Here is a 20245-nt window from a genome sequence, read left to right as displayed (position 1 = left end):
GGCGGTAAACAACAAACAAGCAAACAAACAAACACTTAGTTAATTCTGTGAACTAGCATATAGCTGTACACGGGGTTAATGCGACTTGCTGGGTTAATGGCATGGTGGTAAGTAATCTCGTGGTTAAAGCGCTCGCTCGTGTCGCAGAACACCCATGTTTGATTTCCCTCATGACTATACAAGCGGGTCACCCACTCCTAAACTCGCGCGACCCAGGCCCAGTCATGCGACGCACGGTGTTTGTCAAGTCAGTGCCTGCCCGTGGCAGACGTATTTAAGTCGTATTTATCTCATCTCCAGGGTGTCTGACTAAGCGTGTTGTTAGTACGACCTCCACAAAGGGGGTGTACAGTTGCTAGGGGCAACCACTGTGATATTTGCATGAGTGTTAATGTTTACGCTCGCAGAAAGACGATAAGTGTGAGGTCCAAGGCCACAACAAATGGATTATTTCTTGTGTAACGCCTCAATATTCCTGCTATATGACAGCGGTCTGTAAATAATCCAGTCTGGACCAGGTAATCCAGTGATTGGCATCATGAACATCGATCTACGCAATTGGGATCGATTGCATGCATCAACAAGTCAGCGAGCCTGACCACATGATCCCGTTAGTCGCCATCCGAAACTGTTTAACATCCTATCCGCCGATATTGCCCGCAAAGACGAGCCATGATACTCTCAGGTTGGATCGGGGGCACGGTCGGTCCAGTCGTTTAAGGCGCCGCAATTCGCTGTGCAGAGTTGCGTCCCTTGGACACGCCAGAAACCTATGATTGTGGGTTCGAATCCCGGTTCGCCCCGATTCTGTTTCTAGGTTTGTCAGCACCATACCCGTGCTCGTGGGTTCCACCGAAGCGGTAAACGTCTGAGACCTGCATCACTTCGGGCTTTCCTCCCACATTAAGTTGACACGCCGTGATATAACTGGAATACTGTTAAAAGCGACGTTCAACCCAACTCACTCACTCACTCACTCACTGGATCGTTATGTTCAATGCAAGTAGTACATAGAACAATTTAAATTTTCTTCTCGACAACGTCTTATTCTGAAATGTTCATCAAATGTTACAGTTTCTATTTTCTATCATACAAAACAATTACGACTCTTATACCACAAACCATCGCTTCCCGTACCACAACGTAACAGGGCCATGCGAATGAAAACAATGACACTCTCATCACAAAGTCTGAAGTTACAGGCCGCATGATGACAGGGAGATATCCGTTACACGATGAGCCCAATTCAAAATGACACTTCAGTCTGCTTGAATCAGACAAGGAATCAGTATAACATGAATGAAAGGCACGCTGACCCAGTTGTCGAACGCGCCGCAATCCGCATGCCAGAAACCAAGGTTCATACAGTTATGTTTGTTTGTTTGTTTGTTGTTTAACACCGCACACAACAATATTCCAGCTGTATCACGGCGGTCTGTAAATAATCCAGTCTGGACGTGACAACCCAGTGATTGATATCATGAGCATCGACCCACGCAATTGGGATGCGATGGTATGCATCAACCACGTCAGCGAGCCTGACCACCCGATCCCGTTAGTCGCCTCTAACGAAAAGCACACTCGCCTCTAACGACAAGCATGGGTTGCTGAAGACCTATTCTAACCCAGATCTTCACGAGTCATTTATAGAAGTAAAACCTTCCTTTGTCTAATCGGTCATTAACTGAGCTGATAAAAAAAATATATATATATCTTGAAAATATATGAAGTCATCATATCCCCAGCCAATATGACATGTCCTGTTGCGTGCAAGGCAAGAACTATTTCCAAGATCACGAGCACAACCGCCATTTTCAGTCTAAGTTAAAGTCGTTGCCATGGAAACTCGAAAGGTACCACTTCACCACTAGACCTATCCATGTGCCAAGTTTGGTTAAGATATCGCTCAAGGGTTTTGAGTTCTGCTCCGGAAACGAAACCTGACAGACGGAAGGACGAAACTTGATAGACGGAAGGACGAACGGAAGGACGAACGAACACTACCCATCCCTATATCACCCTTCCACTTCCTGGCGGGGAATAAAAATCGGTATTTGAAACCAACCTGTTTCGGTCGGTCCCTAAACAGATTTCTTTTTGTTGAAGTGTGTGGCTCCACAGTATCTGGCCCCTATACACTATACACACAATTCGACGCACAGTCTTCTGGTCTGTTTGGACAGCCATTTGGAAGATTTGTACACAATAAGCATTCAATGATATGATATTGAACTAGAATTAGCAGTTTGTTCAGGCGCAGTGTCGCGAATCTGAATCTGGTGATAGCAACATGGCAACGCGTAGCTGAGTTACGGCTTAATCTCTAACGCCAATATGAGCTGTTATTTGACACAGTGAAACCACAAACCACATATATTCACACACGTAACGGTATTTCTACTTGAAAACAGACATAACTTATGTTATCCTTAGCTGTGGGTAGGACACACACACACACACACTTTTCATAAAAAAAGAAAGAAAGAAAGAAAGTAAAAAGAAAGAAAAAAATAGTTAAACGACCACCAAACAGTTTTTGAAATACAAAAAAATGCCAAAGGACTTAAGAAGTTGCGTGCCCTTAAGTAAATCTTCAAGCCCTCATTAAAAGCCCGGCAACTAATTGTGACAAATAAATCCACACGCAAAGTTACTGCAGGCAATAAGGACCAATACAAATTCGAAATTACGGGCCCGACACAAGATTAACCTGCCACGGGCCTACGGGCAGCGCTTGTTTCGATCACTGACACCAGATTCTTTTCATATTAGTATAGTGAATCTGTCATCTTGGCACAGGGTGGCCATTATGAGCAGAACAATCCAACGAAAGACCCCCATGGAATTAGCTCGTATGGCCCTTAGGGGCACGATTTGTCTATTTAAGCTCATTGATAACATGACGTAGGGAAGTGTGAGTGAGTTGGGTTTAACGCTGCTTTTAACAGTATTCCCCTTATATTACAGCGTGTCAGCTTAATGTGGGAGGAAAGCCCGAAGTGATACAGGTCTTAGACGTTTACCACTTCGGTGAAACCCACGAGCACGGGTATGGTGCTGACAAACCTAGAAACAGAATCGGGACGAACCGGGATTCGAACCCACAATCATAGGTTTCTGGCGTGTCCAAGGGACGCAACTCTGCACAGCGAATTGCGGCGCCTTAAACGACTGGACCGACCGTGCCCCCGATCCAACCTGAGAGTATCATGACTCGTCTTTGCGGGAAATATCGGCGGATAGGATGTTAAACAGTTTCGGATGGCCTTGTGATTCTTGCATGTTATTAGTATCGCTTTCATGACATGGCAGATCCAACTTTAGCAACATGAAAGAATCGGATGATCCTTAACTGTTTTTAGTAGTATATTTTGAATATACACTTTATCACCTGAAGCAATTTACTAATGTAGTGAAATAGACGGTAATATAGAAGTTGTAATCCATCTGTCTGCGTAGAATAATTTTGAGAAAGAATCATTGAGAGTGGGGACGCTATATACATATCGGGATACCTCAGACTTTAAAATGGAATTGTCCAGATAAGATCTGACAAACAAAGCAAAGCAGCTTTAAATAGATACTTTAATATTATACTTAACATTTAATGACACTTTATATTTGATAAATTTTATACAGTTTGTAACAACACTTTGTGACAGTTTTTGGTAATGTACACTTTATATTTAATAACTTTTACAGTTTATTCATCATCGACAGCCGTACATTTCTCATTGCACGTCTTGAAGACACATCTCCAATGTGGGCAGGTTTGCCTCTCGCGGTTTCTGTTGTAAATATATCCATCTAATATCAACTGCTTACTTCCACGCCGAGAGGTGAGGTACTCTACTTTCCTTAAACCAGCCATATCAATACTGATAATGATACGTACCCCAATATCATATTTATTTGTATGATGAGTAGATAATCTAAACTCAACTCCTTCAACTGATCATACAGTAAGACAATTAAGCTACTCCATAGTTTACATAGGAAATCTCATGCCTATTGAACCTGTGCTGAGAGTAAGGTAATTGAGGTTAATTAAACGAAATTATAACATATATCCTCCCTAAACTGTGAGTCCCCTATCCCTACCCAGTACTTTAATCTAATTAGGACTGATCCATTACACCTGTAGGTATATTCCCTCTTTGCCTAAATAAAAATGTCTAACAATTGGGACGTCTAACTAATGGGATATAACCATTATTTCAGTTACATGATGGCATTGTCTACTCCCCATGGAGCTGCGAATAAAATTAGTGTATTGATGTAGCGCTTTCAGCATGTTTGAAGGTGTAGATTTAATGTATTATATATGTAAACATTTTTGGTTTTATACTCCACTTTTGATAAGAATATTTGTATCAAGCATGAGGATGAGGTAGGATAGACAAATGTGACGAAGTTGAACACTTTTATACATTTGGCGAAAGACATGAGCACAGGTCGGGTGCTAGCATCTTTCCATTCGTCAGCATTCAAGTCTTTTCGCAACCATTACCTTGGCATAGACTTACGACAGTCGTAGCTCTGAGTGTGTTTTCTACAACGGCAACCTGGTCGACACGAGGTCTTGTTCATTTGTTTAAATTTGTTGTTGTTTAACGCGGCACTCAGCAATATTCCAGCTGTATGACGGCGGTCTGTGAATAATCGAGTCTGGACCAGACAATCCAGTAACTGATACCATGAGCATCGATCCACGCAATTTAGATACGATGACATGCATCAACCAAGTCAGTCAGCCAGTCTGACCACCCGATCCCGTTATCTTTTACGATAAGCAGTCGCCTTTTACGACAAGCACAGTCGCCTTTTACGACAAGCACAGTCGCCTTTTACGACAAGCACAGTCGCCTTTTACGACAAGCACAGACGCCTTTTACGACACGCACAGTCGCCTTTTATGACAAGCACAGTCGCCTTTTACGACAAGCACAGTCGCCTTTTACGACAAGCACAGACGCCTTATACGACAAGCACAGTCGCCTTTTACAAGCACAGACGCCTTTTACGACACGCACAGTCGCCTTTTACGACAAGCACAGTCGCCTTTTACGACAAGCACAGTCCCCTTAAACTATAAACATGGGTTGCTGAAGACCAGTTTAAAACCGGAACTCCACAGCTATTTTCCGAAATAACACGACAGCATTCGTCCATACTCCTTTCCCTAACCACCAAGTGGGCCAGTTGCGTATTTACATATAAGCTTCCATGAGCAGTCAACCATGGCAGGAATACTGGGTAGATATTTGTTAATAGTTTTAAATTATTCAAACCTGACAAGCTAAGTACCAGACAGATCAATGACGCAACTAGCGCCTGAATGAACATTCATCTGTGAACACATGCGTAATCTGATAATAAAGCATAATGCCGAGGTACCATTAGTAAGTTACAATGTGGTACTTAAGCAATAGAAACTGGTAGATATACACACACCCCAAAACACATATAGTGGACAAGCATGAACTACTCACATCCCCCGCCAATATGACATGTCCGGTTGCTGTGGAAACTCGAAAAATACATTCACAAATCCCAAACTATCAAAAGGCATCAGTTTACCACTAGATCTATCTATGTGCCAAGTTTGGTGAACAAATATTGTACGGTTTTCAAGCTATACTCCGGAAAGGAGCACTATCGCCATTTTCAGTCACAGTCGTTGCCATGGAAACTCGAATAATAATTGGGCCTACATATTGGCCAAGTTTGGTGAAGAAATATTGTACGGTTTTCAAACTCTACTCCGGAATGGAGCACTAACGCCATTTTCAGTCACAATCGTTGCCATGGAAACTCGAATAATAATTGGGCCTACATATGGGCCAAGTTTGGTGAAGAAATATTGTTCTGTTTTCAAGCTATAGTCCGGGTAGGAGCACTACCGCCATTTTCAGTCAAAGTCGTTGCCATGAAAACTCGATGTGGGGTGTCTTTTCCTTTGCGAATGCAGTTCATTCATGAATGAACCTGGCGTCGTGAACACACCACACTCCCCTCCCGATGCGAGATGTGCAGTCATCTGCACAATAACCTGGTAATCTAAGTAGAGTTTGGACGAGAAAAACATTGCGCTACCTTGATCGTGAATACAACCAGCCCCGGGCCTCGATAAAGGGTAGACACTTGACAAACCAGACGCTGTTCCCCCAAGCCCCTTGAAACGCTTATGGCCGCCATATATTTTTAACGAGAGCTTTCTTGACATATTTGTTTGAGTTTGACTTTCACCGCTTTGAACAATAGTGCAGTCATATTAGACAATTTAGGTCGGTAGGTCAAAAAAAAATATATATACCAATTTCAAATGAATTATTCTCCTCTCGCGATTCACCATAATTAGTTGTGTTTTGAAGATTTAACTATAATTTTTAAACAAGCTTTAATCATAGCATAAATAATGTATTGCTAACTACAGTAAATTATTTAAAAAACCCAACCCATTTTGCTTATTTCTGGTGGGATGATTAAAAAGAATGTAATTATTTGAAGACGTTGGATTTGTAAACCAAGTATAAAAATGTGTAAGCTTAACACGGGAGGATATGGAGAATCTCGCCCAAGTGTCCTTTGATATCAAATATACACGAGTCGATAAAACTTTTATCGAGTGTTGATATATTTGATGTCAAAAGACACGAGGGTGAGATTCTATTTATCATCCAAAACTGCCTCCCACAGGAGATATCGCTGCAATGAAATTACATCACAATGCTTTGCAGACCATTGTGACGTCACTGGTTACCATGACGTCACAATCAAATGACATCACTAATGGCCCTGCTACTGAAGCTGTTAGCAGTACATTTTTCACTAAAGACACTGCTAATTACTGTCTACAAATTGAAAAAGTTGGAAGAATGATGTTGGATGGTAAATAAAATCTCACCCTCGTGTCTTTTGATTTCAAATATATCAAAACTCGTTGATAAAAGTGGCAAATATCCTCGGCAAGATTATTTGATATCAAAAGACACGAGGGTGAGATTCTCTATTTATCATCCGACATCATTCTTCCAACATTTTCAGTTTGTAGACAATAATAAGCAGTGTCTAAATGTAAAAAGTACTACTAACAGCTTCAGTAGCATAGTCATTAGTGATACCATTTAATTGTGACGTCATGGTAACATTGACGTCACAATACTCTGCAAAGCATTGTGATGCAATTCATTACAGCGATGTAGATATCGCTTGATCTCACCCAAGCGATATCTCCTGTGGAAGCAACGTTTAGATGACAAATCAACCACTAACTCTCTCAATCAAATCAAATACACACATCAACTCTAGCACAGTACCTCCAAAAGGAGGTGTTAACTGTGATAGCGCCGCTCTCAACAGTACTTCAGTTGCATCAAGTCGTGTCAGCTTAATGTGTGAGCGTATTAACTACAAACCCCACTAACATACATACACCTTAATACTCAAAGAAATATACCTCTTTTTCGAGGTATTAACCTTAAACCTCACTTGCTCGTCAGAAAAAACCAAAACGTCTGTCCCGTAGGTTTTAACTGTACCCAGTTGAGCACAGGTCCATACGTAAAGTACATCATTGGAATATGCAACGAAGCCTACAGTACTTTCGAAAGGGCATTAAATGTTTCCGAGCTATAAATTACAGCCGGCACAGCAAATCGATGAAAATCACAGGCATATTAAGCCTTGTGAACTGTAACATGTGTTTAATATATTGTACGTAATATATAGACATTTACAGCCATAGAAACTAGCATTTGTGGTCCAATAGTCCTTATAATGATAACATATAGTAAAATTCTTAAAAAAAGCAAATTTCTACTAGTCCTTATGATACCTTAACTATTGAGTAGTTTGTCAAGGACTACAGGACTAGTGCCAATTTCTAACTGATTTATAACAACCATACGCTGTCTGGGATTTACATCCGGGTATGTGTTATAGGAGTGTTATAGGAGTGTTATAGGAGTTTATGTCCCGAGTGAAATAATTTGGCCGATGTTTACCGGGGACAAATTGAAAATTATTTAACGAGGGACATAAACTTGATATCAAATTTAAGTGAGTGAGTGAGTGAGTGAGTTGGGTTTAATGCCGCTTTTAACAGTATTCCAGTTATATCACGGCGTGTCAGCTTAATGTGGGAGGAAAGCCCGAAGTGATGCAGGTCTAAGACGTTTACCGCTTCGGTGAAACCAACGAGCACGGGTATGGTGCTGACAATCCTAGAAACATAATCGGGGCGAACCGGGATTCGAACTCACAATCATAAGTTTCTGGCGTGTCCAAGGGACGCAACTCTGCACAGCGAATCGCGGCGCCTTAGACGACTGGGCCACCCGTGCCCCCGATATCAAATTTAAGCGCGCAATATATTATATCTATTACCACAGATGGCATATGAAGGGGAATCAACACAAACAGTTTCAGTACCGTCTCTATAGCAACCGAGAAGGTCAAGGTTACGTTCGTTGACCAATCCACAGCGGGAGTTAGTGAGTTAGTGAGTGAGTTGGGTCGTCCTTATACGGGAGCAGAGTTTAAACTGACACGGGTCAACTCTCCATGAGTACTGTCAGAATACACCCGTGAAGATTCCGGGTAGAATAGGTCTTCAGCAACCCATGCTATCCGTAAAAGGCGACTATGCTTGTCGTAAGACCCGTGAAGATCCGGGGTAGAATAGGTCTTCAGCAACCCATGCTTTCCGTAAAAGGCGACTATGCTTGTCGTAACACCCGTGAAGATTCTGGGGTAGAATAGGTCTTCAGCAACCCATGCTTTCCGTAAGAGGCGACTATGTTTGTCGTAAGACCCGTGAAGATTCGGGGTAGAATAGGTCTTCAGCAACCCATGCTTGCCGTAAAAGGCGACTATGCTTGTCGTAAGAGGCGACTAACGGGATCGGGTGCTCAGGCTCGTTGACTTGGTGGATGCATGTCATCGATCCCAATCATGGATCGTGGAACACGACTCCCAATGGATATATCCCGCTAATACACATTACAAGGGAGACTACACACAGTCTATATAGACTCACTGCCAATACATGTACCTACAGTCGACCCTACACTCAGCCGCCCAGAGCGTCCTCCACGTAGTGAAGCGTGATCGAGCGCCGGTTGCAGGGCCAATCATACGATAACCCAGCTACCAGTACATTTGTTCACTATTCACATGCTTGTTGTATTACGGACCTAGCGTGGGTTAGTTATTTTTCAGTCATCAGCTGGTCGTCGCAACAAACTTTCCCTACATATATTTCATTCGGAAAATATTGAAATATCGCAGCTATATGACGTCGGCCTGAAAATAATCGAGTCTGGACAAGACAATCTAGAAATTGATTTCATGTGCATAGATCCACGCAACTGGGACACGATGACATGCATCAACCAAGTCAGTGAGCCTGATCACCCGTTCCCGATAGTCTTATCTTATGACAAACTTGGTTTCCTGAAGACCTATTCCAAAACGGATCTTCACGGGGCTGGAACGTTTGCAGATAAGCTGGTTTTCAGCACTTCATTTACTTATGAAACTATAATCAAATATAATTTTTTTTTAAATATTGAAAAATGTGTTTAAACTCGGTTTGTGCAATTCGGATCTCAAAAAGCACATGAAACAATAAGCGCTTCTAGGAAACATACTTGGCTATCTAAGCACACTGAAAGTGTTCATCGCTGGTGGGCATAACTTGAAAAAGATTATATATCCCCATCAAGGGCTTGTCTCAATTTCTGGATAGCCCTAAATGAGCATAGATTGCGTTGAGTTTAAAAGTGACATATAATGTTTCACTAGGCCTTGTTAAAATATTCCACATCAGCCTCACAGGGATTAACTGCAGCCCTAACCATGCTTAGTGTAATCACAACGATCTGAACGAAATAGTCCAGTCAGCTGAATATGAGTGTTAAAAATGTGAACACTGTCTGTTGTTTCGTTGCAACTTCCCTTGATCGGCTTGAACTGAACTATTGACATCGAAATAAAGTTGTTTGTTATTTCGTTTATCATGATCATGGATCCACGCAATTGGGATATGATGACATGCATCAACCAAGTCAGCGAGCCTGAACACCCGATCCCGTTGGTCGCCTCTTACAAGCATAGTCGCCTTTTATGGCAAGCATGGTTGCTGAAGACCTATTCTACCCCGGGATCTTCACGGAAATAAAGATTTCCTTTCACTTGCATGAATATTTCATTACGAACAGGGTGTCTGCGACATTCAGTCTCACCTGATATGAAATTAGCGATCCGACATGACTATTTCCCACAGGGCTGGTTTAGAGTTTGCAGAGTATCTAAGAATATGTGCGCGCACGTGCGTGTTTATTTATTGTTTACGCAATATTCCAGCTATATGACGGCGGTCTGTAAATAATCGAGTCTGGACGTGACAATCCAGTGACTGATATCATGAGCATCGATCCACGCAATTGGGATATGATGACATGCATCAACCAAGTCAGCGAGCCTGACCACCTCATCCCGTTAGTCGCCTCTTGCGACAAGCCGATTCGCCTTTTGTGGCAAGCATGGTTGCTGAAGACCTATTCTAACCCGGATCTTCACTGGCCCCGACATATGTACCTAGCCACATCCCCCGCTGTGATCTGGTTCAAATATATTGCTAAATACACTTGTCTACTTGGTGCGTTTCTAGCATTATATTTAAACCAAATCACGACAGGGAAATTGGCCTCGTACAATGTCGGGTGCCGAAAACGGGTTTATGGCACGGCGAACGAACACTTTCACCACAAGGCTATATCGCATGGCCTCTGCCCCATCTGAAAGCCTTTAACTTACTATTTAAACGCGGAGGATTTGATTAATATACAAAACGAGAGAAATAAGTCGTAATCGATTGTGACTAAACGCGCTTCTATTGCCCAATATGTATATTACAATATATAGGTTAGGTGAAATGGGGTTTTACGTCACGCAAAAGATTAAAGCACTTAAAAAGCGACGTGCGTGTGTTCGTGTGCGTGCGTGCGTGCGTGCGTGCGTGCGTGCGTGTGTGTGTGTGTCCCTGCCTGCTGGTCCGGATTGATGCCGATTTTATAGTGCTAGCTCACTGAGATACCATGCCGCAATTTAACATGAATACCTCACTCAGTATACTGACTCCGAGCCGACCAGTCCTTGTTTTAGCCCCTTAATGTCGAGAGCCAGACAGGGTAATAACAAGTACCATCTTTTAACGTCTTTTGGTATGACGTAGCCGGAGATTGCCACACGGGACCGACCTTTGGTCATGATGTCAATCGGGATTGATATCAGACGCAACGATCTCCGCCGTCGGTGTACTGTGGCAGCAATCGGGATTGATATCAGAAACAGCGATCCCCGGCGTCGGTGTACAATCAACCGAGTCACCAAGCCCGACCACCTCGATCCACTAAGTCGCCTGGATGTGTTGCTGGGACTGACTCAAACTCGGAATGACCACTTTTGTCTACAGGGTTATCATTCTGTACAAATTACATTAACCCAAGGCCACTGGCCCAGCGTTTCAGGGTAGATAGATTATTGCGACGTGCATACACGTGTGTATGTGAGTGTACTAGTCCGGATTCATGCCGATTTTACAGTTCTAGCCCACTGAGATATCATGCCGCAGTTTAACATGAATACACCACTCAGACACAGTACAGCCGACCAGTCCTTGTTTAGCCCCTTAAAGTCGAGCGCTAGGCAGGGTAACAACAAGAACCATCTTTTAACGTCTTTTGATATGAGGTAGCCGGGGATCAAACCCGGACCTTCCGCTGTCCGGGAGGACACTTTACCACTAGACCACGGAGGCGGTCCCAGTCTAAATAGGTCAACCGTCATCGGCTCAAACCACGTGACAGATGAGCTATAGTTATATCAGAGAATCGGGTTTCAGTAGTATAAATCAAACAGACGGGGAATGAGTGAGTGTGTGAGTATGGTTTTACGCCGCTTTTAGCAATATTCCAACAATATCACGGGGGACACCAGAAATGGGCTTCACACACTGTACCCATGTCGGGAATCGAACCTAGGGCTTTGGTCGGCGAGACGGTCGAACGCTTTAACCACTAGGCTACCCGACCGCTCCCGACAGGGGATGAGACTAACACTGAGACGCTACCTCCAGGGTGAAAATTTACACACGGGGAAATTAACGGAGACGACGAATAATGTCTTCAAAGTAACCAGATCTCTGACACCTTGAACTTTGAAATATATTGTGACGTAGTGAATTTGTAGACACTCCTGTCTCCGTGATCACATCGCAGCTGTTCCATCGACCTACTTTATTTCTTCGTTGTTTAACACCGCACTCAGCAATACTGCAGCAGTAGTCGGCGGTCGGTAAATAATCGAGTCTCGAGTGAGTATTGCTTAACGCCGCTTTTAGCAATATTCCAACAATATCACGGCGGGGGACACCAGAAATGGGCTTGACACATTGTACCCATGTCGGGAATCGAATCCGGGTCTTCTGCGTGACGAGCGAAAGCTTTAACCACTAGCTAGGGTTCCCCACCGTCCCAATCGAGTCTCGACCAGACAATCCCGTTATTCCGTCAGTCGCCTCCTACGAAAAGCGTGTGTTCCTGAAGATAATTTTTTACCAGGATCTTAAAGGGTGCCCACCGACCTAATTAAACTAACATGTTAACGGTGAACTTTATTTATCAACGCTTGATGGCACATTTTCCTTTATTTCTACCAAATTAAAATAACATATCTAAACGATATAGTGCATGATAATCAGTCAGTGACCTTGAAAATGAACTGATTTTGACACCCTGCGTTAAACAGGGCCAGGTTTGGGTTCTGGGGAGTCCAAGATTTCTGTGTGCGTGCGTGCGTGCGTGCGTGCGTGCGTGCGTGCGTGCGCTTGTCCGGACTGAGGTACCATGCAGGAGTTTAACATGAATATCCAACCCAGACACAGTAAACTCACTCCGAGCCGACCAGTCCTTGTTTTAGCCCCTTAATGCCGAGCGCCAGACAGGAAAACAACAAGTACCATCTTTTAACGTCTTTTGGTATGACGTGGCCGGGGATCGCACCCACGACCTTCCGCACCCCGGGCGGACGCTCTACCACTAGACCACGGAGGCTATGACGTGGCTGATGTATAGTTTCTCTCATGTTTGCATGATGACCTATAGTTGTGTCAGTTTTACTTGTTTAAAATACACATTCAGTATACCCAGTGAACTCCTGGCTCAGAATCAACCGCAACAAAAAATAGCGTAACGTCGTCATAATAGGTAAATGACTCGAAACACAGTGGGATTCCATCAAGATCCGGGTTATAATTTATCTTCAGCATCTCATGCTTGTCGTAAGAGGTGTGGTCACATGCCGGTATCGCACGGAAACAAAGCGCTCTGTAAATATTGTTGTCAAGGAGGATGGCGAGGTCACCATGACCCTAACAGGAATATTATTGTTTTATCTACCCCTCTGCATCGACACCAGTCCAACAGTAAGTCCCAGAAATAAAAATCTTATTTAAAAACATATAGCTACAAAATAAAAAACCCAAATAGTGACCCGAATCAAGGTTACTTTCTAAAGCTAAGGCTATCTAGACTTGACCCGAGTTGGAGTGATTTCTAATATATACTACTCAAAAGAAGTTAATGATCACCTGATTCGTTCATATTACAATAGTTAATCTCTCATGCCATGACAGATTAACATTACCAATATGAAAGAATCGGGTTATCCTTAACTTCTTTAGAGTAGTATATTAAGGGTACCGTGGTTCCTTTTCCAGACTATTATACGCAAACAGTGCTAACCACAGATGTTAACAAACACTGTCACTGAATTTCACAAATACTACCTCTGAAAAAGAAAATATTTTGCAAAAGAGCGATAATTCAGTTTTTCAAAACTCCATTGATTGAAACCAAATTTCTTTTTAAGACAATGTCTTGATGACTAGTCTTCAGCAACCCATGCTTGTCGTAAGAGGCGACTAACGGGATCGGGTGGTCAGGCTCGCTGACTTGGCTGATGCATGTTTGCCAATCAGTTGGTGGTCTGGACCAGACTGGATTATTAACAGACCGTCGTCACATACATTGTAGCTGGAATATTGCTGAGTGCGTCGTTAAACAACAAACAAACCAAATCGCCGCACTACAGGACGCTGGATTAATGTTTCTGGTGAAAGGGTGCTACGTTTTGAAGCTCACGGTGGGGGCACAATATACCCAAGTTGCAGTTAACATGTACGGCGTCTGAAAAATCATAGGGGGGGGGGGGGGGTGTGTGTGCAAAGTCAATGCGATCGACAAACACGTACGCGCGCGCACGCACACACACACACCAGTGTTAATGTTTTATTGATAACTGCATTTTTTCATTAAAACACCAGTAATCCATTGTCTTTCAATGCAAATATAATCTGTTGACATGCAGGTGTAAAACATAGGTTTGTTTGTTTGTTGTTTAACGCCGCACTCAGCAATATTCAAGCTATATGACGGCGGTCTGTAAATAATCGAGTCTGGACCAGACAATACAGTGATTGATATCATGAGCATCGTTCCACGCAATTGGGATACGATAACATGCATCAACCAAGTCAGCGAGTCTGACACCCCGATGCCGTTAGTCGCCTCTTACGACCAGCACAGTCGCCTTTTACGGAAATCATGGGTTGCTGAAGACCTATTCTACCCCGCATCTTCACGGGTCTTACGACAAGCCTAGTCGCCTTTTACGGAAAGCATGGGTTGCTGAAGACCTATTCTAACCAGGATCTTCACGGATCGATACATGGGAGAAATCATGTGGAGAAAAAGAACGTTTGGAATGCTAAATCAATCATAACAAGAAAAGGGTACTTACTGCAGTCCATTCACGAAGAACTTTTCGGTAATATAGTCTCTGCAATTGGAATTTTCAAAGGCTAGATAAAACTTGTAGTCTTTGTTGAGCATATCAAAGCACTTACTGCTCTGGTACCGTGGACACTTTAACTTGCCACAAGCACCATAAATGTCCACCTGAACGTGTTTCGACAACTCGTCGGCGTAGTTTCGACGACCGTTCCGGGCCCCGCAGTTTGAAACGAACCAAGCAACCATTTTACTTTTCCCCGCGGAATAATTTTTGTCTTGTTTTTTAGTTAAAACACTCGAGTTGTACGGCACAAATTTTTCATAAGGAGCTACGATTGTGGAGTCGTGTCGATACGTTGCAGTCCAGTTGAAGACGTCCTTGAACGCCCCTAGTCCGGCCGTGTGGTACGGTGACTCGAGCATGAACAATATCCAGATTTGTTTCTGAGGGCGGTCAAACCAGGGCCGGGCAGGGTTATGATGAAACAAAACTGCATCAGCTTTCGCACCATCCTGTTTGTTGTCAATAAGTTCACAGCGTTGAACGCCACATTTCTGGTCAATGAACGTCTCCTGTCCTTTTTTAACTTGCCACCCCCCCGAATCCGTGGTACAGAAGAATAGATTTGAGGGGAGCATCTTCCCCTCGTTTTTTGGCTTCTCGGACAGGAGGAGGTATATATGCTAACTGGTTAACTATACGATCCTGGTTGTCATTGTCACGGCTATAATAGACAGACGTCGCCGATGATGGGTGTTGCGCATGCTGCACGTGTAAACTGCCTGAGATTGACATATTCGTTCTGACCTTATCACGGTGAACATGTTCGTGAATCTTCGGTCCGTCAAAGGTGAGCGGCCTTGGATTCCCGTCCCTCTTGAAATCCGGTCCCCAGGGTAGAGGCTGATCGTCCGTGTCATACACCCACACATCTCTCTTATAAAGGTTTAATAAGAGTACGATGGTCACACATCCTCCCAACGACCACTGAATAATCTTTTTCAGGTAAAACCGCATAGCGTTCTGTATGGCCCAACGTACCTGTCCCTTCCTGCAATACTGGGACTCCACGCCTCGGTAACGCACAGGTAAATCCGATAAAACGAGCACAGCAGGTCTTCAGTCACACATGCAGGGCTTATTCACAGTTGTGTCAATGGAAGGACGACAGTCTTCTCACCCCACACATTAGTACACTCTACACAGGTGAAATGCCTTCGGGAAAAGATTCAGGTGGTGAAGGAGACAGCTACCCAAGCACTGTATCTTTCAGTTATCATCGACCCGCCTCCGAACGCTCAGAATGCTCTCCACCCGGCCCAAAGCTCCTGGGAAACACACTTAACGATTTTCTTCAGCTCGAAGCAAACAATGCATTGCGGGTGGGAGGCTATAAATAGTTGTCACATGATCGCTTTGGTATTCAGGTGAAGCTCCGTCTCAGCCGTTCGGGAGGAGACCAGCTAAGAGTGACCCGCAAGACTGGTTCGCCCGGGGGTGGAGCTGCAAGGTAAAAACTCGAATTAAGACGTTATCACAACCTGCCTATAATTAGGCTAAAGTTATACAATAAACCTAATAGAGAATCGTGTTTTAATGAATGCTATTATGTTTTACATGACAACGCAGCGCGCTTGACAAAAGCGCCTGTCAACACCTGCAAATAATACACGTACATGTTTTTTTGGCATTAGCAGGTGAGATTGATTTTTTATGTGCTTTAAGTTGTGTGTGAAAGATGTGAAAGCTTTGATATTTATTCATCGTCAATATCACATAATGGTGTAAATGTGTGTCTACATCGTAACAAAATATTAGGTCACATTTTTGTTGACTTTATTATACCAGAGGTCCTCGAGTTTAATTAAAGCGAGTACAGGGCCCCCACCCCCGAGTTAGGGGTGGTCGGGTAGCCTAGTGGTTAAAGCGTTCGCTCGTCACGCAGAAGACCCGGGTTCGATTCCCGACATGGGTACAATGTGTGAAGCCTATTTCTGGTGTCCCCCGCCGTGATATTGCTTGAATATTGCTAAAAGCGGCGTAAAACCATACTCACTCACTCACTCCCCCCCCCCCCCCCCACCCCCCCGCCCGAGTGCTTAACATGGATGACACAGAGCTGAATCACAAATCCAATCAACCACGAGTCGGGTGGCTTCAAGCGTTTATGATAAATGTCTTCCAACTGACTGGTTCAGTCTACGCGGTCTCTTATCTAAACCAGATATGCAAACGGTGTCTCTGATAACTGCTACTGCTACGTGAAGATTCCGGGATAGAGAAGGTCTTCAGCAACCCATGCTTGCCGTAAAAGGCGACTATGCTTGTCGTAAGAGGCGACTTACGGGATCGGGTGGTCAGGCTCCCTGATTTACTACTACTACTACTACTACTACTACTACTACTACTACTACCAACCATGCTACTACTACTACTACTACTACTACTACTACTACCAACCATGCTTGTGGTTTGACACGGAGGTCCTTCCTTGGCACGACCCAGAATATGTAGAGGGCGCCATGGAAAATAATAACTACAATTATTATTATAACATAATTATTTGGAGGAAGCCCGTAGACAGCCTCAGATCTATCCAGGCCAACATACCTGATCTTGTCCTTTTTCATAAACCCAGTGAAATCAAAGGCGGAAATATAATCTGAAAGGTGGTGTTTTAAATTTAAGAAACACTATAGTTTAGTCGCCAAGGAAGAAAGAAGGGAAAGTCTTACATCTGTTTATTTCGTCCATGTAAATTTTAACTCTTCTGGTCAGTGACAAATTCATAGATCGAGGCTGTAAAATATGGTTTATCTTCCTTGCCAGGCAGTCTGTTGATGACTGATAACATGCACGCTCCAAGTAGAATTATCGTATAGCAATAAAAGCCAACTTAAGGTCGAAATCACGAAACGCAACAGACCCAGGCGAAGGCACTTTCCTTCCCTCGCTCACAAGCTACTTCAGTTTTTTCCTTCCTGTTCAACAGGACGACAACGTAATAATTCTGAATACAAATATTTAACTCTCATAAAAGGTTTTCGTTTCCTTGTTCGTCTAAACACGATAAGTTGACATGCGCCTGTTGCTGACACTAATGAAATGACATAATTCTCTACGCCCCAAACCTATACTGCATGATCATTTGGGCTGGGACGGGTGACTCGGGTCGGGTTGGTCCTAAGTAGGACCCAGTACTCACAGTACTACCCGGATCCGTGGTTAGTCACATGATATATTGTTCAATGACAAAAACGCACAAGACCTCAGTGGTTTCACAACAAGTCACTAATGTTCACATTTCATTCTGATGATGCACACATTCCTTTTGACTTGTATATGTTTGAGTAAAGAAAAAGCTTCAGTCAACAATGATTTGATCGTTTCATAAGAGACCATATATCTATTATATGGTCTCTGGTTTCATACATGTATCGAAACAGTTTTGGGGACCGCCTCTGTGGTCTAGTGGTAGAGCGTCCACCCGGAGAGCGGAAGGTCCGGGGCTCGGAGTCAGTATACTGTGTCTGAGTGGGGTATTCATGTTAAACGGCGGCATGGTATCTCAGTGAGCTAGCACTATAAATCGGCATCAGTCCGGACTAGTACAAGCAGCAACAAACACACACACGTACATGCACGTCGCAATAATCTTGGACGCGACGTAAACCCCATTTCACCTCACCTCACCTGAACAGTTTTGGCCAGGGCTACAGTTAAACACCATACCCAATGTGACTGTGTGCCCAACTCTTGAGACCTACAGTGGATACCCGGGTAGAGTCGGGTCCCCTGGTAGTAAATTTGCACTCGTCCAAGCCCCTAATGATCATTTACATTTTGAAAAACATGCAGTGTTATTCAAAGTGGGATTTGAATATGTTTACATAGTAAGATGGAACGTGTTTAGGGTTTGTGATTTGTGCTCAGTATTGAATCTAAATATTCCATGAATGATGGAGCCCTTTGAACAGTTTAAGATGAAGTTTCATAAGGAGATGTCTCGCAGCTCCAAGAGGTAATGCATAGAATATCCACAGAAAACATGAATCAGTAGACAAGTGATACTGCTTGCTTGAAACAAAAGACAAAAACAAGACATACCTACACCTCTCTAAACGTCAGAGAAATTCGCGCAAGTCGAAGACGGAAGGGACGCCACTCACAGCCGGGTATGAGAGTAACCTCCCCTTGATCCCTAAGCTCCACACAGGATTTAATAGTTACATCCCTGCGCGAAGTCTCCGCTTCAATATGATCACATCCCTATTATATATACCGAGCTTCGATTGGATGGTGTTCTGATTGGATGAGACCATAAAAATGTTCACAGGTTCATACCTCAATAACGCAATTCTTTCGCACAACATCGCAGAATGATACACAACAGGGGTCGTCTTGTGGAAATATCATTTTCAACCAGTGCTGACATCAAATTTATTTTTTCTCAGATCGGGAGCCAAACAATTAATTTTTTTATTTTTTCACCCACAACTTCCACCTGGTCGAGTGGCTGAATTATTTGGGGGTACAACCCGAGGACAAATTATTTTGTTACCAGCTATGTCTTCGTAAACAGCATCCCAGTCCTTCTCCGTCCAGAATATCAAATGATCGGCCCCAAACAGAACCTTGATAATGACAGGCATCCCGTCTACCGAGCAAGCAAACACATCTTGGCTAATGTGTTAACACAATGGGACACATTCAGTGGTCTGTTTTTCCCCATGGACGAACTCTACCACATACTTGCTTCCACGAGAAACTGACAGACCAGACAAGATGGTTATACTTACAGCAGAAGAAGTGTCTACCTCCAGAAAAACCTTCGGGTTTACAAAACGAGTATTACTCGCACTACGTCTCTCGACTCGACTGCGTTCATATGTTCCGGGTTGAAGGGTCGCGTTAGTATTGTGCAAGGGGTTTATTATTAGCGTCTGATTGTTGTTGCTTTTGCAGCCATTAGGATCCTCGCACGGGAGGAAGTACATATGTCGGCTCATTGTGACCGGATCATCGTTTGTTGTTTAACGCCGCACTGTGCGGTCTTTTAATAATCGTGTCTGGACCAGACAATCCAGTGATTGATATTATGAACCACACTGTTGATGCGATGGCACGCAAGCAAGTCAGACCAACTGATCCTACTCGCAGAAAAAAAACCCCAAAAAACCAAAACAACAAACCCACACAAAGCAAACAAAACAAAACACAACAAAAACACAACAAACAACACCATCAAACCAAAAAACACACAAAAAAACCCCAACAAACACTAACAACAATAACAGCAACAACACAACTTCGAGCGAATCAGGATTCGAACCCACGATCACAGGGATTTGGCGTGTCCAAGGCCTGCAGTGCACAGCGATTTGTG

The 20245-nt window shown here is 43.5% G+C and overlaps 1 protein-coding gene across 1 annotated transcript in view; it reads right to left on the bottom strand.

The window, feature by feature from the left end:
- Nucleotides 1-19747, bottom strand: part of LOC139466773 (glycoprotein 3-alpha-L-fucosyltransferase A-like) — a 31240-nt gene extending 11493 nt beyond the window's left edge. Inside the window, 3 exon segments of the mRNA XM_071248448.1 lie at nt 14866-15458; nt 15460-16362; nt 19659-19747. Coding sequence (XP_071104549.1) covers nt 14866-15458; nt 15460-15876 — 1010 coding nt within the window. The 5' untranslated portion in view covers nt 15877-16362; nt 19659-19747.
- Between the last annotated feature and the right edge of the window lie 498 nt (nt 19748-20245).

This window comes from Haliotis cracherodii, unplaced genomic scaffold, assembly GCF_022045235.1.
Source record: "Haliotis cracherodii isolate W230 unplaced genomic scaffold, xgHalCrac1.p SCAF_19, whole genome shotgun sequence".
NCBI classification, from domain to species: domain Eukaryota; kingdom Metazoa; phylum Mollusca; class Gastropoda; order Lepetellida; family Haliotidae; genus Haliotis; species Haliotis cracherodii.
This window is presented reverse-complemented; position numbering and strand designations above follow the sequence as displayed.